At 45.0% G+C, this 23,802-nt stretch overlaps 1 protein-coding gene across 1 annotated transcript in view; it reads right to left on the minus strand.

The window, feature by feature from the left end:
* LOC115169224 (piezo-type mechanosensitive ion channel component 2-like) overlaps positions 1–23,802 on the minus strand; it is a 186,800-nt gene that overhangs the window by 90,291 nt on the left and 72,707 nt on the right. Inside the window, 7 exon segments of the mRNA XM_029724697.1 lie at positions 1,782–1,904; positions 3,333–3,509; positions 3,726–3,886; positions 5,956–6,212; positions 21,007–21,180; positions 22,225–22,373; positions 23,071–23,264. Of these exon segments, the coding sequence (XP_029580557.1) occupies positions 1,782–1,904; positions 3,333–3,509; positions 3,726–3,886; positions 5,956–6,212; positions 21,007–21,180; positions 22,225–22,373; positions 23,071–23,264 (1,235 nt within the window).

Raw genomic sequence — 23,802 nt, forward strand, 5'->3', positions numbered from 1 at the left:
AAGGGGGGGGAGGAGAGGAGGAGAGGGGAGGGGAGGGTGTGGGGAGGTAGGAGGAGAGAGGAGGGGAGGATGGGGGGAGGTAGGAGGAGAGAGGAGGGGAGGGTGGGGGGAGGTAGGAGGAGAGGGGAGGAGAGGAGGAGGGGGCAGGGGAGGGTGTGGGGAGGTAGGAGGGGGGGGAGGAGAGGAGGAGAGGGGAGGGTGTGGGGAGGTAGGAGGAGAGAGGAGGGGAGGATGGGGGGAGGTAGGAGGAGAGAGGAGGGGAGGATGGGGGGAGGTAGGAGGAGAGAGGAGGGGAGGATGGGGGGAGGTAGGAGGAGAGGGGAGGAGAGGAGGAGAGGGGAGGAGAGGAGGGGAGGGTGTGGGGAGGTAGGAGGGGGGGGAGGAGAGGAGGAGAGGGGAGGGTGTGGGGAGGTAGGGGGGGGGAGGAGAGGAGGAGAGGGGAGGGGAGGGTGTGGGGAGGTAGGAGGAGAGAGGAGGGGAGGATGGGGGGAGGTAGGAGGAGAGAGGAGGGGAGGGTGGGGGGAGGTAGGAGGAGAGGGGAGGAGAGGAGGAGGGGGCAGGGGAGGGTGTGGGGAGGTAGGAGGGGGGGAGGAGAGGAGGAGAGGGGAGGGGAGGGTGTGGGGAGGTAGGAGGAGAGGGGAGGGGAGGATGGGGGGAGGTAGGAGGAGAGGGGAGGGGAGGATGGGGGGAGGTAGAATAGAATAGATCCCTTATTGACCAATATTGTTGTTTATGCTGTCACTGTACTGACTCAGTTCATAGAGGTAGATGCTCAGTATAACTCTGACTCAGTTCATAGAGGTAGATGTTCAGTTCATAGAGGTAGATGTTCAGTATAACTCTGACTCAGTTCATAGAGGTAGATGCTCAGTATAACCCTGACTCAGTTCATAGAGGTAGATGTTCAGTATAACTCTGACTCAGTTCATAGAGGTAGATGCTCAGTATAACTCTGACTCAGTTCATAGAGGTAGATGTTCAGTTCATAGAGGTAGATGTTCAGTATAACTCTGACTCAGTTCATAGAGGTAGATGTTCAGTTCATAGAGGTAGATGTTCAGTATAACTCTGACTCAGTTCATAGAGGTAGATGCTCAATATAACTCTGACTCAGTTCATAGAGGTAGATGCTCAGTATAACTCTGACTCAGTTCATAGAGGTAGATGCTCAGTATAACTCTGACTCAGTTCATAGAGGTAGATGCTCAGTATAACTCTGACTCAGTTCATAGAGGTAGATGCTCAGTATAACTCTGACTCAGTTCATAGAGGTAGATGTTCAGTTCATAGAGGTAGATGTTCAGTATAACTCTGACTCAGTTCATAGAGGTAGATGTTCAGTATAACTCTGACTCAGTTCATAGAGGTAGATGCTCAATATAACTCTGACTCAGTTCATAGAGGTAGATGCTCAGTATAACTCTGACTCAGTTCATAGAGGTAGATGCTCAGTATAACCCTGACTCAGTTCATAGAGGTAGATGCTCAGTATAACCCTGACTCAGTTCATAGAGGTAGATGTTCAGTATAACCCTGACTCAGTTCATAGAGGTAGATGCTCAGTATAACTCTGACTCAGGCTGGTCCTTCCGGGCAGATAATCAAAAGTTAGTCTCTCCCGAACTTCCTGGAATCCGAGATTTATCAAAGTCAGATTAAGGAAAAACTGAGTGTATGAGTTTTCTATCTTGTTTGATAACTCTTTCCTTTGTTTGCACGTCCCATTTTGATGCTATATTATATGAATATATATCTTGTTAGATAAATAGACATTAGCTCACCCTGAGGTTCTCCAGTAGAGGGTTGAACTTGATGAGACCGACCCAGTTGGACGGGTCTACTGGGTCCTTGTACAGCAGAGAGTCTCTCATCTCTTCTCTCTGTTTCTCTGTGTAGTTCATTGGCTGGTGAGGAAGATGAGTCAGAACGGGAGTCAGTCATACGTATGGTTACGGCCTTCTTGGTATCTATTTCCATGTTTAGATTTAAATAAGTATGTTTAAATATCTTTTGAGTCTTTTGCTCGAGGACCTGAATTGAGAAACTCTACTTTTAGTACCTGCTCTCTAAGACACTGAAACCAATCAATCGATTGACCACACCCACCAATCCACCAACCAATCACCAACCACCAACCCACCAACCCACCAATCCACCAACCAACCAACAACCCACCAATCCACCAACAACCCACCAATCCACCAACCAATCCACCAACAACCCACCAATCCACCAACCAACCAACCAACAACCCACCAATCCACCAACCCACCAATCCACCAACCCACCAATCCACCAACCAACCAACAACCTACCAATCCACCACCAACCAATCAACCCACCAATCCACCACCAACCCACCAACCAACCCACCAACAACCCACCAATCCATCACCAACCCCACCAACAACCCACCAAACCACCCACCAACCAACAACCAACCAACAACCAACAACCCACCAACCAACAACCCACCAATCCACCAACAACCAACCAATCAACCACCCACCAACCCACCACCCAACCCACCAACAACCCGCCAATCCACCAACAACCCACCAATCCACCAACAACCAACCAACAACCCACCAACCAACAACCCACCAATCCACCAACCAACCAACCAACAACCCACCAATCCACCAACCAACCAACCAACAACCCACCAACCAACCAACAACCCACCAACCAACCAACCAACCAACCAACCAATCCACCAACCAACCAACCAATCCACCAACCAACCAACCAACCAACCAACCGAACCAATCCACCAACCAACCAACCAACCAACCAACCAACCAACCAACCAACCCACCAATCCACCAACCAACCAACAACCCACCAACCAACCAATCCACCCACCAACCAATCAACCAATCCACCAATCCACCCACCAACCAATCCAACCACCAATCAACAAACCAAGCAACCAACCAACCCACCCACCAACCAACAACCAAACAACCCACCAACCAACCAACCAACCAACCAACCAACCAATCCACCAATCCACCAATCCACCAACCCTCCAATCCACAAACTAACCAACCAACAACCCACCATTCGACCAACCAACCGACCCACCCACCGACCCACCCACCTACCACCCTACCCACCCACCCACCCACCTACCACCCTACCCACCCACCCACCCACCCACCCACCCACCCACCCACCCACCTACCACCCTACCCACCCACCCACCCACCCACCACCCTACCCACCCACCCACCCACCTACCCCCCTACCCACCCACCCACCTACCACCCTACCCACCCACCCACCCACCTACCACCCTACCCACCCACCCACCCACCCACCCTACTCACCATGGAGCAGTTCTTGGAGTAAGAGGCAGGTTTTATAGACTCCAGCTGGTACAGCATCTTACAGACGATGATAACGCAGGTCCAGACTGTACAGATACTGGAGGCTAAGGGTCTGAACTGACTGAAGGGTAGAGCGAAGGCCCAGCACGCCAGGAACACGTAGTTGAACAAGGACACCTGCCAGAGACATAACACATCAACCTCCAAGAGTACCGGGGCTTCAGCTCAGTGAGCGAACACAGTCTGGTGACATGCAGGAAATGTCACTTTTTAACACTCGACTGTACGTTGCTTCAATAGGACAGGTTTTCCTCGAGAGAAAAAAAAGAGATTCTCATCACAGGGACTTCCTGGTTAAGCATAAACGAATCAACGAAATAGTGACAGCGTTACCTCTTTGACAGAGACCAGTATGATGCATGAAGAGACGATCTTGACGATGTGCATCTCTAGGAGCCACCAGATGAAGAGCTGCAGCTTGTGGATGTTTTCCAGGAACTTGAGAAACAGCACAGTCAGACGGTCCACCACCAAGGGCCACTTATTCTGCAGGTCTGACAGGAACAGGACGAGACAGGAAGCAATCAGTCAGCCAGTCAGTCAGTCAGCCAGTAGTCAGCCAGTCAGTCAGCCAGTAGTCAGCCAGTCAGTCAGTCAGCCAGTAGTCAGCCAGTCAGTCAGCCAGTAGTCAGCCAGTCAGTCAGTCAGCCAGCAGTCAGCCAGTCAGTCAGCCAGTAGTCAGCCAGTCAATCAGCCCGTCAGTCAGCAAGCCATCAGCCAGTCAGTCAATCAGTCAGTCGGCCAGCCAACTGGCCAGTCAGTCAGCCGATCAGCCAGACAGCTAGTAAGTCAGCCAGCCAGCCAGTCAGTCCAGGAATCACCCATGTTTATATATTGAACAGAACAGAGTGGCTCTGTCTCAAAATACACCTAATCCATTATAGTAAAAGCTGAAGGCTAATCAGAAATGACCCCATATTCCCCCATATAGTGGACTACCTTTGACAAGAGCTGCAAAATCTGGTCAAAATGTATGGCATGAGAAAGAACATAAGGATGTTCTGTGTTCCTGAGGTAGTCTGTTCTATATTCTATATTCTATGTGCTGTGTACCTGAGGTAGTCTGTTCTATATTATATGTTCTGTGTACCTGAGGTAGTCTGTTCTATATTCTATATTCTATGTTCTGTGTACCTGAGGTAGTCTGTTCTATATTCTATATTCTATGTTCTGTGTACCTGAGGTAGTCTGTTCTATATTCTATATTCTATGTTCTGTGTACCTGAGGTAGTCTGTTCTATATTCTATGTTCTGTGTACCTGAGGTAGTCTGTTCTATATTCTATGTTCTGTGTACCTGAGGTAGTCTGTTCTATATTCTATGTTCTGTGTACCTGAGGTAGTCTGTTCTATATTCTATATTCTATGTTCTGTGTACCTGAGGTAGTCTGTTCTATATTATATGTTCTGTGTACCTGAGGTAGTCTGTTCTATGTTCTATATTCTATGTTCTGTGTACCTGAGGTAGTCTGTTCTATATTATATGTTCTGTGTACCTGAGGTAGTCTGTTCTATATTCTATATTCTATGTTCTGTGTACCTGAGGTAGTCTGTTCTATATTCTATATTCTATGTTCTGTGTACCTGAGGTAGTCTGTTCTATATTCTATATTCTATGTACCTGAGGTAGTCTGTTCTATATTCTATGTTCTGTGTACCTGAGGTAGTCTGTTCTATATTCTATATTCTATGTTCTGTGTACCTGAGGTAGTCTGTTCTATATTCTATGTTCTATATGTTCTGTGTTCTGTGTACCTGAGGTAGTCTGTTCTATATTCTATATTCTATGTTCTGTGTACCTGAGGTAGTCTGTTCTATATTCTATATTCTATGTTCTGTGTACCTGAGGTAGTCTGTTCTATATTCTATATTCTATGTTCTGTGTACCTGAGGTAGTCTGTTCTATATTCTATGTTCTGTGTACCTGAGGTAGTCTGTTCTATGTTCTATATTCTATGTTCTGTGTACCTGATGTAGTCTGTTCTATATTATATGTTCTGTGTACCTGAGGTAGTCTGTTCTATATTCTATATTCTATGTTCTGTGTACCTGAGGTAGTCTGTTCTATATTCTATATTCTGTGTACCTGAGGTAGTCTGTTCTATATTCTATATTCTATGTTCTGTGTACCTGAGGTAGTCTGTTCTATATTCTATATTCTATGTTCTGTGTACCTGAGGTAGTCTGTTCTATATTCTATATTCTATGTTCTGTGCACCTGAGGTAGTCTGTTCTATATTCTATGTTCTATATGTTCTGTGTTCTGTATACCTGAGGTAGTCTGTTCTATATTCTATGTTCTATATGTTCTGTGTTCTGTATACCTGAGGTAGTCTGTTCTATATTCTATGTTCTATATGTTCTATATGTTCTGTGTACCTGAGGTAGTCTGTTCTATATTCTATGTTCTGTGTTCTGTGTACCTGAGGTAGTCTGTTCTATATTCTATGTTCTATATGTTCTGTGTTCTGTATACCTGAGGTAGTCTGTTCTATATTCTGTGTTCTGTATACCTGAGGTAGTCTGTTCTATATCCTATATTCTATGTTCTGTGTTCTGTGTACCTGAGGTTGTGTGTTCTGTGAAGGGCTCTGGCCCAGTTCCCACACTGCAATCGCCACTCTTCCCTGGCCCTGCACTGGATTTGGACTCAAAAGACTTGTTGAACGACCGACACAGGTCTATAGACTGACGGAGTCCTCCTTTCTGCTTCCTCCCTCCATCCTTCATCAGGTTTCCCTCCTCGTCCTCCACCCGTATCACCCCTTCTCCAGAATAGAGCATGGTGATGTCAGCCAGGCTTCCATCCTGGTGTACCAATCTGGGGCGGGAGACAGTGTTAAGATTCACAACAACACACACACACACACACACACACACACACACACACACACACACACACACACACACACACACACACACACACACACACACACACACACACACACACACACCAACTGACCCTCATACAGTATCAAGCAGATGTTAGGATGGGAGTAACAGCCGTGTGTGTATATGGCCACTAACAGAAGAGAAGAATTAAACAGCATCGTGTTCAATATAAAGGAATAAACACATTCCTGGCATCCTTCAAAATAAAAGTCCTCCGTTTTACACTCTGGCATACTTCAAAATAAAGTCCTCAGTTTTACACTGGCATACTTCAAAATAAAAGTCCTCAGTTTTACACTCTGGCATCCTTCAAAATAAAAGTCCTCAGTTTTACACTCTGGCATCCTTCAAAATAAAAGTCCTCAGTTTTACACTCTGACATACTTCAAAATAAAAGATCTCAGTTTTACATACTTCAGTTTCTTTTTCTCTCAATATAGATCAATGATAATAGGACAGAAGAGAGGGAGACACCTGGGCTGCACATGAAATGGCACCCTACTCCTGACATACTGCACTACGTTTGAGCAGAGCACTATGTGGGCCCTGGTCTAAAGCAGTGCACTAATAGAGTATAGAGTATAGGGAGCCACTTGGGAAGCAACTCTAAACAGAATATCTCCCTCAGACTCGGGCAATGTGTCATAGGATCAGAGGTAGAGGTCAGGGTTGGCTTGCATGAAATGGCTGCATGTCAGGGCAAGCATTTCATTTCCCATTGGAGATTCAGACTTACTTGCTCTGTGGAGGAAAAAATGTTTCCTTGATGCTGCTCAGATAACAACAATGTTACAGAGAGAGAGAGAGAAAGAGAACGATTAACACAGGAGAGCGAGAGAGAGACAGAGAAAGAGAGAAAGAGAGAAAGAAAGAAAGAGAGATCAACAAAGAGAGAGAGCGAGAGAGACGGAGAGAGAAAGCAAAGAGATTGTCAACAAACAGTTGATTGACAGACACAGTGTAGGTCAGAGATCATTAGGTTGGTGCTAACATGCTACTTCATGCTAACATGCTACATGTTCCTACTTCTGGCCACAGAAGACCAGGGGAACAGTTTCAGCAGGGAGAGGATTGGTTTTTGAAGAGGAACGTGCTACAAGGGAAGGGCGAGTTTTGGAGTGTTTTAATAATAGTAGATTGGTTAGAGGTTAACAGTGGTTTTTCAGGAGAGTAGATTGGTTTGAGGTTAACAGTGGTTTTTCAGGAGAGTAGATTGGTTTGAGGTTAACAGTGGTTTTTCAGGAGAGTAGATTGGTTAGAGGTTAACAGTGGTTTTTCAGGAGAGTAGATTGGTTAGAGGTTAACAGTGGTTTTTCAGGAGAGTAGATTGGTTAGAGGTTAACAGTGGTTTTCCAGGAGAGCAGATTGGTTAGAGGTTAACAGTGGTTTTAATAATAGCAGATTGGTTAGAGGTTAACAGTGGTTTTTCAGGAGAGCAGATTGGTTTGAGGTTAACAGTGGTTTTCCAGGAGAGTAGATTGGTTAGAGGTTAACAGTGGTTTTCAGGAGAGTAGATTGGTTAGAGGTTAACAGTGGTTTTCCAGGAGAGTAGATTGGTTAGAGGTTAACAGTGGTTTTTCAGGAGAGTAGATTGGTTTGAGGTTAACAGTGGTTTTTCAGGAGAGTAGATTGGTTTGAGGTTAACAGTGGTTTTTCAGGAGAGTAGATTGGTTTGAGGTTAACAGTGGTTTTCCAGGAGAGTAGATTGGTTTGAGGTTAACAGTGGTTTTTCAGGAGAGCAGATTGGTTTGAGGTTAACAGTGGTTTTCCAGGAGAGTAGATTGGTTAGAGGTTAACAGTGGTTTTCCAGGAGAGTAGATTGGTTTGAGGTTAACAGTGGTTTTTCAGGAGAGCAGATTGGTTTGAGGTTAACAGTGGTTTTCCAGGAGAGTAGATTGGTTTGAGGTTAACAGTGGTTTTCCAGGAGAGTAGATTGGTTTGAGGTTAACAGTGGTTTTCCAGGAGAGCAGATTGGTTTGAGGTTAACAGTGGTTTTCCAGGAGAGTAGATTGGTTTGAGGTTAACAGTGGTTTTTCAGGAGAGTAGATTGGTTTGAGGTTAACAGTGGTTTTTCAGGAGAGTAGATTGGTTAGAGGTTAACAGTGGTTTTTCAGGAGAGTAGATTGGTTTGAGGTTAACAGTGGTTTTCCAGGAGAGTAGATTGGTTTGAGGTTAACAGTGGTTTTTCAGGAGAGCAGATTGGTTTGAGGTTAACAGTGGTTTTCCAGGAGAGTAGATTGGTTAGAGGTTAACAGTGGTTTTTCAGGAGAGTAGATTGGTTAGAGGTTAACAGTGGTTTTTCAGGAGAGTAGATTGGTTTGAGGTTAACAGTGGTTTTCCAGGAGAGTAGATTGGTTAGAGGTTAACAGTGGTTTTCCAGGAGAGTAGATTGGTTAGAGGTTAACAGTGGTTTTCCAGGAGAGTAGATTGGTTTGAGGTTAACAGTGGTTTTTCAGGAGAGCAGATTGGTTTGAGGTTAACAGTGGTTTTTCAGGAGAGTAGATTGGTTAGAGGTTAACAGTGGTTTTCCAGGAGAGTAGATTGGTTAGAGGTTAACAGTGGTTTTTCAGGAGAGCAGATTGGTTTGAGGTTAACAGTGGTTTTCCAGGAGAGTAGATTGGTTAGAGGTTAACAGTGGTTTTCCAGGAGAGTAGATTGGTTTGAGGTTAACAGTGGTTTTTTTCAGGAGAGCAGATTGGTTTGAGGTTAACAGTGGTTTTTCAGGAGAGTAGATTGGTTAGAGGTTAACAGTGGTTTTCCAGGAGAGTAGATTGGTTAGAGGTTAACAGTGGTTTTTCAGGAGAGTAGATTGGTTAGAGGTTAACAGTGGTTTTTCAGGAGAGTAGATTGGTTTGAGGTTAACAGTGGTTTTTCAGGAGAGTAGATTGGTTAGAGGTTAACAGTGGTTTTTCAGGAGAGTAGATTGGTTAGAGGTTAACAGTGGTTTTTCAGGAGAGTAGATTGGTTAGAGGTTAACAGTGGTTTTTCAGGAGAGTAGATTGGTTAGAGGTTAACAGTGGTTTTTTCAGGAGAGTAGATTGGTTAGAGGTTAACAGTGGTTTTTCAGGAGAGCAGATTGGTTAGAGGTTAACAGTGGTTTTTCAGGAGAGTAGATTGGTTTGAGGTTAACAGTGGTTTTTCAGGAGAGTAGATTGGTTTGAGGTTAACAGTGGTTTTTCAGGAGAGTAGATTGGTTTGAGGTTAACAGTGGTTTTTCAGGAGAGCAGATTGGTTAGAGGTTAACAGTGGTTTTTTCAGGAGAGTAGATTGGTTAGAGGTTAACAGTGGTTTTTCAGGAGAGTAGATTGGTTAGAGGTTAACAGTGGTTTTTCAGGAGAGTAGATTGGTTAGAGGTTAACAGTGGTTTTTCAGGAGAGTAGATTGGTTTGAGGGTTAACAGTGGTTTTTCAGGAGAGCAGATTGGTTTGAGGTTAACAGTGGTTTTTTCAGGAGAGTAGATTGGTTAGAGGTTAACAGTGGTTTTTCAGGAGAGTAGATTGGTTAGAGGTTAACAGTGGTTTTTCAGGAGAGTAGATTGGTTTGAGGTTAACAGTGGTTTTTCAGGAGAGTAGATTGGTTAGAGGTTAACAGTGGTTTTTCAGGAGAGTAGATTGGTTAGAGGTTAACAGTGGTTTTTCAGGAGAGTAGATTGGTTAGAGGTTAACAGTGGTTTTTCAGGAGAGTAGATTGGTTAGAGGTTAACAGTGGTTTTTCAGGAGAGTAGATTGGTTAGAGGTTAACAGTGGTTTTTCAGGAGAGCAGATTGGTTAGAGGTTAACAGTGGTTTTTTCAGGAGAGTAGATTGGTTTGAGGTTAACAGTGGTTTTTCAGGAGAGTAGATTGGTTTGAGGTTAACAGTGGTTTTCCAGGAGAGTAGATTGGTTTGAGGTTAACAGTGGTTTTTCAGGAGAGCAGATTGGTTTGAGGTTAACAGTGGTTTTTCAGGAGAGTAGATTGGTTAGAGGTTAACAGTGGTTTTCCAGGAGAGCAGATTGGTTTGAGGTTAACAGTGGTTTTTCAGGAGAGTAGATTGGTTTGAGGTTAACAGTGGTTTTTCAGGAGAGTAGATTGGTTAGAGGTTAACAGTGGTTTTTCAGGAGAGTAGATTGGTTTGAGGTTAACAGTGGTTTTCCAGGAGAGCAGATTGGTTAGAGGTTAACAGTGGTTTTTCAGGAGAGTAGATTGGTTTGAGGTTAACAGTGGTTTTTCAGGAGAGCAGATTGGTTTGAGGTTAACAGTGGTTTTCCAGGAGAGTAGATTGGTTTGAGGTTAACAGTGGTTTTCCAGGAGAGTAGATTGGTTAGAGGTTAACAGTGGTTTTCCAGGAGAGTAGATTGGTTTGAGGTTAACAGTGGTTTTTCAGGAGAGCAGATTGATTTGAGGTTAACAGTGGTTTTTCAGGAGAGTAGATTGGTTAGAGGTTAACAGTGGTTTTCCAGGAGAGTAGATTGGTTAGAGGTTAACAGTGGTTTTTCAGGAGAGTAGATTGGTTAGAGGTTAACAGTGGTTTTTCAGGAGAGTAGATTGGTTTGAGGTTAACAGTGGTTTTTCAGGAGAGTAGATTGGTTAGAGGTTAACAGTGGTTTTTCAGGAGAGTAGATTGGTTAGAGGTTAACAGTGGTTTTTCAGGAGAGTAGATTGGTTAGAGGTTAACAGTGGTTTTTCAGGAGAGTAGATTGGTTAGAGGTTAACAGTGGTTTTTCAGGAGAGTAGATTGGTTAGAGGTTAACAGTGGTTTTTCAGGAGAGCAGATTGGTTAGAGGTTAACAGTGGTTTTTCAGGAGAGTAGATTGGTTTGAGGTTAACAGTGGTTTTTCAGGAGAGTAGATTGGTTTGAGGTTAACAGTGGTTTTCCAGGAGAGTAGATTGGTTAGAGGTTAACAGTGGTTTTCCAGGAGAGCAGATTGGTTTGAGGTTAACAGTGGTTTTTCAGGAGAGCAGATTGGTTAGAGGTTAACAGTGGTTTTCCAGGAGAGTAGATTGGTTTGAGGTTAACAGTGGTTTTTCAGGAGAGCAGATTGGTTTGAGGTTAACAGTGGTTTTTCAGGAGAGTAGATTGGTTAGAGGTTAACAGTGGTTTTTCAGGAGAGTAGATTGGTTAGAGGTTAACAGTGGTTTTTCAGGAGAGTAGATTGGTTTGAGGTTAACAGTGGTTTTTTCAGGAGAGTAGATTGGTTTGAGGTTAACAGTGGTTTTTCAGGAGAGTAGATTGGTTAGAGGTTAACAGTGGTTTTTCAGGAGAGTAGATTGGTTTGAGGTTAACAGTGGTTTTTCAGGAGAGTAGATTGGTTAGAGGTTAACAGTGGTTTTTCAGGAGAGTAGATTGGTTAGAGGTTAACAGTGGTTTTTCAGGAGAGTAGATTGGTTTGAGGTTAACAGTGGTTTTTCAGGAGAGTAGATTGGTTAGAGGTTAACAGTGGTTTTCCAGGAGAGTAGATTGGTTAGAGGTTAACAGTGTTTTCCAGGAGAGTAGATTGGTTTGAGGTTAACAGTGGTTTTTCAGGAGAGCAGATTGGTTTGAGGTTAACAGTGGTTTTTCAGGAGAGTAGATTGGTTAGAGGTTAACAGTGGTTTTCCAGGAGAGTAGATTGGTTAGAGGTTAACAGTGGTTTTTCAGGAGAGCAGATTGGTTTGAGGTTAACAGTGGTTTTCCAGGAGAGTAGATTGGTTAGAGGTTAACAGTGGTTTTCCAGGAGAGTAGATTGGTTTGAGGTTAACAGTGGTTTTTCAGGAGAGCAGATTGGTTTGAGGTTAACAGTGGTTTTTCAGGAGAGTAGATTGGTTAGAGGTTAACAGTGGTTTTCCAGGAGAGTAGATTGGTTAGAGGTTAACAGTGGTTTTTCAGGAGAGTAGATTGGTTAGAGGTTAACAGTGGTTTTTCAGGAGAGTAGATTGGTTTGAGGTTAACAGTGGTTTTTCAGGAGAGTAGATTGGTTAGAGGTTAACAGTGGTTTTTCAGGAGAGTAGATTGGTTAGAGGTTAACAGTGGTTTTTCAGGAGAGTAGATTGGTTAGAGGTTAACAGTGGTTTTTCAGGAGAGTAGATTGGTTAGAGGTTAACAGTGGTTTTTCAGGAGAGTAGATTGGTTAGAGGTTAACAGTGGTTTTTCAGGAGAGCAGATTGGTTAGAGGTTAACAGTGGTTTTTCAGGAGAGTAGATTGGTTTGAGGTTAACAGTGGTTTTTCAGGAGAGTAGATTGGTTTGAGGTTAACAGTGGTTTTCCAGGAGAGTAGATTGGTTTGAGGTTAACAGTGGTTTTTCAGGAGAGCAGATTGGTTAGAGGTTAACAGTGGTTTTTCAGGAGAGTAGATTGGTTAGAGGTTAACAGTGGTTTTTCAGGAGAGTAGATTGGTTAGAGGTTAACAGTGGTTTTTCAGGAGAGTAGATTGGTTAGAGGTTAACAGTGGTTTTTCAGGAGAGTAGATTGGTTTGAGGTTAACAGTGGTTTTTCAGGAGAGCAGATTGGTTTGAGGTTAACAGTGGTTTTTCAGGAGAGTAGATTGGTTAGAGGTTAACAGTGGTTTTTCAGGAGAGTAGATTGGTTAGAGGTTAACAGTGGTTTTTCAGGAGAGTAGATTGGTTTGAGGTTAACAGTGGTTTTTCAGGAGAGTAGATTGGTTTGAGGTTAACAGTGGTTTTTCAGGAGAGTAGATTGGTTAGAGGTTAACAGTGGTTTTTCAGGAGAGTAGATTGGTTTGAGGTTAACAGTGGTTTTTCAGGAGAGTAGATTGGTTAGAGGTTAACAGTGGTTTTTTCAGGAGAGTAGATTGGTTAGAGGTTAACAGTGGTTTTTCAGGAGAGTAGATTGGTTTGAGGTTAACAGTGGTTTTTCAGGAGAGTAGATTGGTTAGAGGTTAACAGTGGTTTTTCCAGGAGAGTAGATTGGTTAGAGGTTAACAGTGGTTTTCCAGGAGAGTAGATTGGTTTGAGGTTAACAGTGGTTTTTCAGGAGAGCAGATTGGTTTGAGGTTAACAGTGGTTTTTCAGGAGAGTAGATTGGTTAGAGGTTAACAGTGGTTTTCCAGGAGAGTAGATTGGTTAGAGGTTAACAGTGGTTTTTCAGGAGAGCAGATTGGTTTGAGGTTAACAGTGGTTTTCCAGGAGAGTAGATTGGTTAGAGGTTAACAGTGGTTTTCCAGGAGAGTAGATTGGTTTGAGGTTAACAGTGGTTTTTCAGGAGAGCAGATTGGTTTGAGGTTAACAGTGGTTTTTCAGGAGAGTAGATTGGTTAGAGGTTAACAGTGGTTTTCCAGGAGAGTAGATTGGTTAGAGGTTAACAGTGGTTTTTCAGGAGAGTAGATTGGTTAGAGGTTAACAGTGGTTTTTCAGGAGAGTAGATTGGTTTGAGGTTAACAGTGGTTTTTCAGGAGAGTAGATTGGTTAGAGGTTAACAGTGGTTTTTCAGGAGAGTAGATTGGTTAGAGGTTAACAGTGGTTTTTCAGGAGAGTAGATTGGTTAGAGGTTAACAGTGGTTTTTCAGGAGAGTAGATTGGTTAGAGGTTAACAGTGGTTTTTCAGGAGAGTAGATTGGTTAGAGGTTAACAGTGGTTTTTCAGGAGAGCAGATTGGTTAGAGGTTAACAGTGGTTTTTCAGGAGAGTAGATTGGTTTGAGGTTAACAGTGGTTTTTCAGGAGAGTAGATTGGTTTGAGGTTAACAGTGGTTTTCCAGGAGAGTAGATTGGTTTGAGGTTAACAGTGGTTTTTCAGGAGAGCAGATTGGTTAGAGGTTAACAGTGGTTTTTCAGGAGAGTAGATTGGTTAGAGGTTAACAGTGGTTTTTCAGGAGAGTAGATTGGTTAGAGGTTAACAGTGGTTTTTCAGGAGAGTAGATTGGTTAGAGGTTAACAGTGGTTTTTTCAGGAGAGTAGATTGGTTTGAGGTTAACAGTGGTTTTTCAGGAGAGCAGATTGGTTTGAGGTTAACAGTGGTTTTTCAGGAGAGTAGATTGGTTAGAGGTTAACAGTGGTTTTTCAGGAGAGTAGATTGGTTAGAGGTTAACAGTGGTTTTTCAGGAGAGTAGATTGGTTTGAGGTTAACAGTGGTTTTTCAGGAGAGTAGATTGGTTAGAGGTTAACAGTGGTTTTTCAGGAGAGTAGATTGGTTAGAGGTTAACAGTGGTTTTTCAGGAGAGTAGATTGGTTAGAGGTTAACAGTGGTTTTTCAGGAGAGTAGATTGGTTAGAGGTTAACAGTGGTTTTTCAGGAGAGTAGATTGGTTAGAGGTTAACAGTGGTTTTTCAGGAGAGCAGATTGGTTAGAGGTTAACAGTGGTTTTTCAGGAGAGTAGATTGGTTTGAGGTTAACAGTGGTTTTTCAGGAGAGTAGATTGGTTTGAGGTTAACAGTGGTTTTCCAGGAGAGTAGATTGGTTTGAGGTTAACAGTGGTTTTTCAGGAGAGCAGATTGGTTTGAGGTTAACAGTGGTTTTTCAGGAGAGTAGATTGGTTAGAGGTTAACAGTGGTTTTCCAGGAGAGCAGATTGGTTTGAGGTTAACAGTGGTTTTTCAGGAGAGTAGATTGGTTTGAGGTTAACAGTGGTTTTTCAGGAGAGTAGATTGGTTAGAGGTTAACAGTGGTTTTTCAGGAGAGTAGATTGGTTTGAGGTTAACAGTGGTTTTCCAGGAGAGCAGATTGGTTAGAGGTTAACAGTGGTTTTTCAGGAGAGTAGATTGGTTTGAGGTTAACAGTGGTTTTTCAGGAGAGCAGATTGGTTTGAGGTTAACAGTGGTTTTCCAGGAGAGTAGATTGGTTTGAGGTTAACAGTGGTTTTCCAGGAGAGTAGATTGGTTAGAGGTTAACAGTGGTTTTCCAGGAGAGTAGATTGGTTTGAGGTTAACAGTGGTTTTTCAGGAGAGCAGATTGGTTTGAGGTTAACAGTGGTTTTTCAGGAGAGTAGATTGGTTAGAGGTTAACAGTGGTTTTCCAGGAGAGTAGATTGGTTAGAGGTTAACAGTGGTTTTTCAGGAGAGTAGATTGGTTAGAGGTTAACAGTGGTTTTTCAGGAGAGTAGATTGGTTTGAGGTTAACAGTGGTTTTTCAGGAGAGTAGATTGGTTAGAGGTTAACAGTGGTTTTTCAGGAGAGTAGATTGGTTAGAGGTTAACAGTGGTTTTTTCAGGAGAGTAGATTGGTTAGAGGTTAACAGTGGTTTTTCAGGAGAGTAGATTGGTTAGAGGTTAACAGTGGTTTTTCAGGAGAGTAGATTGGTTAGAGGTTAACAGTGGTTTTTCAGGAGAGCAGATTGGTTAGAGGTTAACAGTGGTTTTTCAGGAGAGTAGATTGGTTTGAGGTTAACAGTGGTTTTTCAGGAGAGTAGATTGGTTTGAGGTTAACAGTGGTTTTCCAGGAGAGTAGATTGGTTTGAGGTTAACAGTGGTTTTTCAGGAGAGCAGATTGGTTAGAGGTTAACAGTGGTTTTTCAGGAGAGTAGATTGGTTAGAGGTTAACAGTGGTTTTTCAGGAGAGTAGATTGGTTAGAGGTTAACAGTGGTTTTTCAGGAGAGTAGATTGGTTAGAGGTTAACAGTGGTTTTTTCAGGAGAGTAGATTGGTTTGAGGTTAACAGTGGTTTTTCAGGAGAGCAGATTGGTTTGAGGTTAACAGTGGTTTTTCAGGAGAGTAGATTGGTTAGAGGTTAACAGTGGTTTTTCAGGAGAGTAGATTGGTTAGAGGTTAACAGTGGTTTTTCAGGAGAGTAGATTGGTTTGAGGTTAACAGTGGTTTTTCAGGAGAGTAGATTGGTTAGAGGTTAACAGTGGTTTTTCAGGAGAGTAGATTGGTTAGAGGTTAACAGTGGTTTTTCAGGAGAGTAGATTGGTTAGAGGTTAACAGTGGTTTTTCAGGAGAGTAGATTGGTTAGAGGTTAACAGTGGTTTTTCAGGAGAGTAGATTGGTTAGAGGTTAACAGTGGTTTTTCAGGAGAGCAGATTGGTTAGAGGTTAACAGTGGTTTTTCAGGAGAGTAGATTGGTTTGAGGTTAACAGTGGTTTTTCAGGAGAGTAGATTGGTTTGAGGTTAACAGTGGTTTTCCAGGAGAGTAGATTGGTTTGAGGTTAACAGTGGTTTTTCAGGAGAGCAGATTGGTTTGAGGTTAACAGTGGTTTTTCAGGAGAGTAGATTGGTTAGAGGTTAACAGTGGTTTTCCAGGAGAGCAGATTGGTTTGAGGTTAACAGTGGTTTTTCAGGAGAGTAGATTGGTTTGAGGTTAACAGTGGTTTTTCAGGAGAGTAGATTGGTTTGAGGTTAACAGTGGTTTTTCAGGAGAGTAGATTGGTTTGAGGTTAACAGTGGTTTTTCAGGAGAGTAGATTGGTTTGAGGTTAACAGTGGTTTTTCAGGAGAGTAGATTGGTTTGAGGTTAACAGTGGTTTTTCAGGAGAGTAGATTGGTTTGAGGTTAACAGTGGTTTTTCAGGAGAGCAGATTGGTTTGAGGTTAACAGTGGTTTTTCAGGAGAGTAGATTGGTTTGAGGTTAACAGTGGTTTTTCAGGAGAGTAGATTGGTTAGAGGTTAACAGTGGTTTTTCAGGAGAGTAGATTGGTTTGAGGTTAACAGTGGTTTTCCAGGAGAGCAGATTGGTTTGAGGTTAACAGTGGTTTTTCAGGAGAGTAGATTGGTTTGAGGTTAACAGTGGTTTTCCAGGAGAGTAGATTGGTTTGAGGTTAACAGTGGTTTTTCAGGAGAGTAGATTGGTTAGAGGTTAACAGTGGTTTTTCAGGAGAGTAGATTGGTTTGAGGTTAACAGTGGTTTTTCAGGAGAGTAGATTGGTTAGAGGTTAACAGTGGTTTTCCAGGAGAGTAGATTGGTTAGAGGTTAACAGTGGTTTTTCAGGAGAGTAGATTGGTTTGAGGTTAACAGTGGTTTTTCAGGAGAGTAGATTGGTTTGAGGTTAACAGTGGTTTTTCAGGAGAGTAGATTGGTTGAGGTTAACAGTGGTTTTTCAGGAGAGTAGATTGGTTAGAGGTTAACAGTGGTTTTCCAGGAGAGTAGATTGGTTTGAGGTTAACAGTGGTTTTTCAGGAGAGTAGATTGGTTAGAGGTTAACAGTGGTTTTCCAGGAGAGTAGATTGGTTAGAGGTTAACAGTGGTTTTTCAGGAGAGCAGATTGGTTTGAGGTTAACAGTGGTTTTCCAGGAGAGTAGATTGGTTTGAGGTTAACAGTGGTTTTTCAGGAGAGTAGATTGGTTAGAGGTTAACAGTGGTTTTTCAGGAGAGTAGATTGGTTAGAGGTTAACAGTGGTTTTTTCAGGAGAGTAGATTGGTTTGAGGTTAACAGTGGTTTTTCAGGAGAGTAGATTGGTTTGAGGTTAACAGTGGTTTTTCAGGAGAGTAGATTGGTTAGAGGTTAACAGTGGTTTTTCAGGAGAGTAGATTGGTTAGAGGTTAACAGTGGTTTTTCAGGAGAGTAGATTGGTTTGAGGTTAACAGTGGTTTTCCAGGAGAGTAGATTGGCTTTCAGGTTAACAGTGGTTTTTCAGGAAAGTAAGTTGACTTTGAGGATAAACAAACAACAAACCGCTCACCCAGAAGCAGCGTTTCTGGTGGGCGCAGAGACTTTAACGAGGGGAGACTTAAAACCGTTCTACCTCACTTTTACCAACACGACTCCTACGCCACTGGGTCGCTAAACGTCAAGACCACTTTTATTCTACCCACAGAAACACATACAAGGCCCTCCCTGGTCCTCCCTTTGACACATCTGACCATGACTCCATATTCTCCTGCTTCCTGTTTACAAACAAAAGCTCAAACAGGAAGTACCAGTGATGTGCTCAGTACAGAAGTGGTCGAGATGAAGCAGACGCGAGGCTACAAGACTGCTTTGCTAGTACAGAACTGGGATATGTTCCGCGATTCATCCAATAGCATTGTGGTGTTTACCACATCGGTCGCAGGTTTCATCAAATAAGTGCATAGACGACGTCGTCCCACACAGTGACTATAAGAAAGTATCCCAACCAAAAAAACATTAGCTCAATGTGATGTGGCCTGTAATCAAAGGCTAGAGCTGCCACTTACAAGGAACGGGACACGGACACGGAAAGCCTGTTATGACCACCGAGACATCAACCAGGAAAAAGAACAATATGGAAGGAAGGTGAAATCCGACGCTCGTCGTATGTGTCATGGCTTTCAGACGATAACAGATTACAAAAGGGAAACCCGGCCGTGAGCTGCCCAGTGACGCAGAACTCCCAAACGAGCTAAATGCCTTTTATGCTCGATTCGAGGAATATAACACTGTGCCTTGTGTGAGGGCTCCTGTTTTTCCGGATGACTGTGTTATCTCGCTCTCCATGGCCGATGTGAGAAAAACATTTAACAACCACAAGGCCAGAATACCAGGGCGCTTTGCGGTCAAGGGCGGTATAATTGCCATACCAAGCGGGGATGCAGCCAGTCAAGATGCTCTCAATGGTGCAGCTGCAGAACTTGCTTTGAGGTTAACAGTGGTTTTTCAGGAGAGTAGATTGGCTTGAAGGTTAACAGTGGTTTTTCAGGAGAGTAGGTTGGCTTTTCCGTTTCAGAGGGAAGTTAGGTACCAGGGCAGGGAAAGACAGGGCTGTAGAAGCAAACCGTTTCAGAGGGAAGGGCTGTAGGACAGGGCTATTCAGATGCTAGGGGGACTGGAGGTATAGAGGATGAGAGAAGAAGAGATGATGGAGAGGAGAAGTTGACTGAGGAAGAAGAAGGTAAATCAAACTAATGGTGGAGATGAGGATGGAGGGAGGGAATGTGGGAGGGAGGAAACGTGGGAGAGAGGGAGGGTACGTGGGAGGGAGGGAACGTGGGATAGAGGGAGGGAACGTGGGAGAGAGGGAGGGAAGGATGATGGAGGGAGGGAATGTGGGAGGGAGGGAACGTGGGAGGGAGGGAGGGAACGTGGGAGAGAGGGAGGGAACGTGGGAGAGAGGGAGGGATGATGGAGGGAGAGAGGGAACGTGGGAGGGAGGGAGGGAGGGAGGGAGGGAGGGAGGGAGGGAAGGATGATGGAGGGAGAGAGGGAACGTGGGAGGGAGGGAAGGATGAGGGAGGGAGGGAACATGGGAGGGAGGGAGGGAATGTGGGAGGGAAGGAAGGAGGGAGGGAACGTGGGAGAGAACAGAGAGCAGGCAGTTACCCACCTATTGATGATCAGATACACACGGCCATTGACTTTAGCATGACTGTATGAGGAGAGGAAGGAATGGAGAGATGACAGATGGCAGCAGATTACAACGACAAGAGAAGCAGAAAAGAGGCAGGATGATCATCAAGTAGGGTCACACAGACCCCCACACAGACCCCCACACAGACCCCCACACAGACCACCACACAGACCACCTCCCAGACCACCACACAGACCACCTCACAGACCCCCACACAGACCCCCACACAGACCCCCACACAGACCACCACACAGACCACCACACAGACCACCTCACAGACCCCCACACAGACCCCCACACAGACCCCCACACAGACCCCCACCCAGACCACCACCCAGACCACCACCCAGACCACCTCATAGACCACCACACAGACCACCACACAGACCCCCACACAGACCCCCACCCAGACCACCACCACAGACCACCTCATAGACCACCACACAGACCCCCACACAGACCCCCACACAGACCACCACCCAGACCACCACCCAGACCCCCACACAGACCACCACCCAGACCACCACCACAGACCACCTCATAGACCACCACACAGACCCCCACACAGACACCCACACAGACGACCACCCAGACCACCACACAGACCACCACACAGACCACCACACAGACCCCCACACAGACCACCACACAGACCACCACACAGACCCCCACCCAGACCACCACCCAGACCACCACCCAGACCACCTCATAGACCACCACACAGACCACCACACAGACCACCACCACAGACCACTACAGTTTCTCAGTGTGAAAGAAACCCCCAAATGAGGTAGTTATAATGACAGCGTGATATCAGAACCCCAGACCACCCAATTAATCCCAGGACATAAACATGTCAAAATGAGTTGGACCATTGCTGGGTTCAGAGCCAGTCACCCAACTCACCTTTAGATTCTGCCACAAACTCATGTTATCTCCCCCAAACTAATGCCTAGGCTTTAGCTCAGTGGGTTAACACAGTCTAGAGCAGTAGCAGGGCTCAACCCCCAGTCTGCTCATCTGTAGATGGTGCTGAAACTCATGTTAGCTCCCCCAAACTAATGCCTATGCTTTAGCTCAGTGGGTTAACACAGTCTAGAGCAGTAGCAGGGCTCAACCCCAGTCAGCTCATCTGTAGATGGTGCTGAAACTCATGTTAGCTCCCCCAAACTAATGCCTAGGCTTTAGCTCAGTGGGTTAACACAGTCTAGAGCAGTAGCAGGGCTCAACCCCCAGTCAGCTCATCTGTAGATGGTGCTGAAACTCATGTTAGCTCCCCCAAACTAATGCCTAGGCTTTAGCTCAGTGGGTTAACACAGTCTAGAGCAGTAGCAGGGCTCAACCCCCAGTCAGCTCATCTGTAAATGGTGCTGAAACTCATGTTAGCTCCCCCAAACTAATGCCTAGGCTTTAGCTCAGTGGGTTAACACAGTCTAGAGCAGTAGCAGGGCTCAACCCCCAGTCAGCTCATCTGTAGATGGTGCTGAAACTCATGTTAGCTCCCCCAAACTAATGCCTAGGCTTTAGCTCAGTGGGCTAACGTAACACATGGTTCAAAACCCCTTGGTCAGTCTCACCTGTAGATGGCGCTGTCCTGTTTTTGGGCCACAGCCTTCAGGTCAGTGAGCAGGAGGAAGCGGTCGTGGAAGTAGTGAAGGTGGAGGATACACACCAGGAGGAAGGAGGTGGGGATGAAGATACACGTGAAGAGCATCGATACAGAGAACTGTTCTAACCCCAGGTCCTTCAGTCTGCAGAGAGAGGAGGAGAGGGGGGAGAAAGGAGGAGAGGGGGGAGAGAGAGAGACAGACCACATCATACATCATATCTCAACCCCAGGTCCTTCAGTCTGGAAAGAGAGGAGGAGAGAGAGGAGGAGACGGGGGAGAGAGAGAGAGGAGGAGAGAGAGGAGGAGAGGGGGGAGATAGAGAGAGAGGAGGAGAGGGGGGGAGAGGGGGGAGATAGAGAGAGAGGAGGAGAGGGGGGGAGAGAGAGACAGACCACATCATACATCATCTCTCAACCCCAGGTCCTTCAGTCTGGAGAGAGAGGAGGAGAGAGAGGAGGAGAGAGAGGAGAGGAGGAAGAGAGAGAGAGACAGACCACATCACATCTCTCACTAATGCAGGACTAAATGTACAGAGAAATGTAGGTGTCTGAGCATTGAAAATATTCTCTTAAGCTATTTTGTGAACTTTAGGGTTAGGGGTCAGGGTTAGGACTCACTTCTCTTTACTCAGGCCAGTCATGTTAGACCAGAAGGGTAGGGAGGGTCAGGGGTTAGGGCTTAGGGGTCAGGGTCAGGACTCACTTCTCTTTACTCAGGCCAGTCATGTTAGACCAGAAGAGTAGGGAGGGTCAGGACTCACTTCTCTTTACTCAGGCCAGTCATGTTAGACCAGAAGAGTAGGGAGGGTCAGGGGTTAGGGCTTAGGGGTCAGGGTTAGGACTCACTTCTCTTTACTCAGGCCAGTCATGTTAGACCAGAAGGGTAGGGAGGGTCAGGGGTTAGGGCTTAGGGGTCAGGGTCAGGACTCACTTCTCTTTACTCAGGCCAGTCATGTTAGACCAGAAGAGTAGGGAGGGTCAGGGGTTAGGGCTTAGGGGTCAGGGTCAGGACTCACTTCTCTTTACTCAGGCCAGTCATGTTAGACCAGAAGGGTAGGGAGGGTCAGGGGTTAGGGCTTAGGGGTCAGGGTCAGGACTCACTTCTCTTTACTCAGGCCAGTCATGTTAGACCAGAAGAGTAGGGAGGGTCAGGGGTTAGGGCTTAGGGGTCAGGGTCAGGACTCACTTCTCTTTACTCAGGCCAGTCATGTTAGACCAGAAGAGTAGGGAGGTCTCAAACTGGAAGGTGTAGACCAGGACGAGGACCAGCATAGTGTAGACCACCACAGACATCCAGAAGTATTTCAGGATTCTCCTCCAATACTCATAGTGCACCTGGAGACAATACAGACAGACAGACAGACAGACAGACAGACAGACAGACAGACAGACAGACAGACAGACAGACAGACAGACAGACAGACAGACAGACAGACAGACACCAGATTGGTTTAAATGTTTTTCTGTGTTGTTTTCCCAGATCTTTGAGGGATTAACACGTGTAACATCCTGTGTGTTCTGTATATAACACGTGTAACATCCTGTATATAACACGTGTAACATCCTGTGTGTTCTGTATATAACACGTGTAACATCCTGTGTGTTCTGTATATAACACGTGTAACATCCTGTATATAACACGTGTAACATCCTGTCTATAACACGTGTAACATCCTGTGTGTTCTGTATATAACACGTGTAACATCCTGTATATAACACGTGTAACATCCTGTGTGTGTGTGTGTGTGTGTATCGTGCATGCCTGTTTCTATATGTGTGTGTGTGTTGCTGTGTGTGTGTGTGTGTGTGTGTGTGTGTGTGTGTGTGTGTGTTGCTGTGTGTGTGTGTGTGTGTGTGTGTTTGTGTGTGTGTGTGTGTTGCTGTGTGTGTGTGTGTTGCTGTGTGTGTGTGTGTGTGTGTTGCTGTGTGTGTGTGTGTGTGTGTTGCTGTGTGTGTGTGTGTGTGTGTTGCTGTGTGTGTGTGTGTGTATGTGTGTGTGAGAGTGTGTGTGTGTGTGTCTGTGTGTGTGTACCTGATAGAGCGCCACACAGAAGAGGAGGAGCATCATGTAGATGATCTTGTACATGACCATGCGTCCCTCGAAGCTGACGAAGAAGAACATTCCTCCACAGATATAAATCCAGTATTTCACCAGCATCTCCATCACCATGTTCCCCAGAACCTGCATGATGTCCTGCTCCCCTCCTTCCTCATCCTCCTCTTCCTCTATAAACAAGGTAACAGACAGGAGATACTGAGTAAGTGGTCCTACATGATGAATTGTACGTAAATGATAGCAGCGTGGATAACGATAGCAGCGTGGATAATGATAGCACCGTGGATAATGATAGCAGCGTGGATAACGATAGCAGCGTGGATAATGATAGCAGTGTGGATAATGATAGCACCGTGGATAATGATAGCAGCGTGGATAACGATAGCAGCGTGGATAATGATAGCACCGTGGATAATGATAGCAGCGTGGATAACGATAGCAGCGTGGATAACGATAGCAGCGTGGATAACGATAGCAGCGTGGATAATGATAGCAGCGTGGATAACGATAGCAGCGTGGATAATGATAGCAGCGTGGATAACGATAGCAGCGTGGATAACGATAGCAGCGTGGATAACGATAGCAGCGTGGATAACGATAGCAGCGTGGATAATGATAGCAGCGTGGATAACTGATAGCAGCGTGGATAACTGATAGCAGCGTGGATAACGATAGCAGCGTGGATAACGATAGCAGCGTGGATAATGA

The sequence above is a fragment of the Salmo trutta genome, chromosome 31 (assembly GCF_901001165.1).
Source record: "Salmo trutta chromosome 31, fSalTru1.1, whole genome shotgun sequence".
Classification (NCBI taxonomy): domain Eukaryota; kingdom Metazoa; phylum Chordata; class Actinopteri; order Salmoniformes; family Salmonidae; genus Salmo; species Salmo trutta.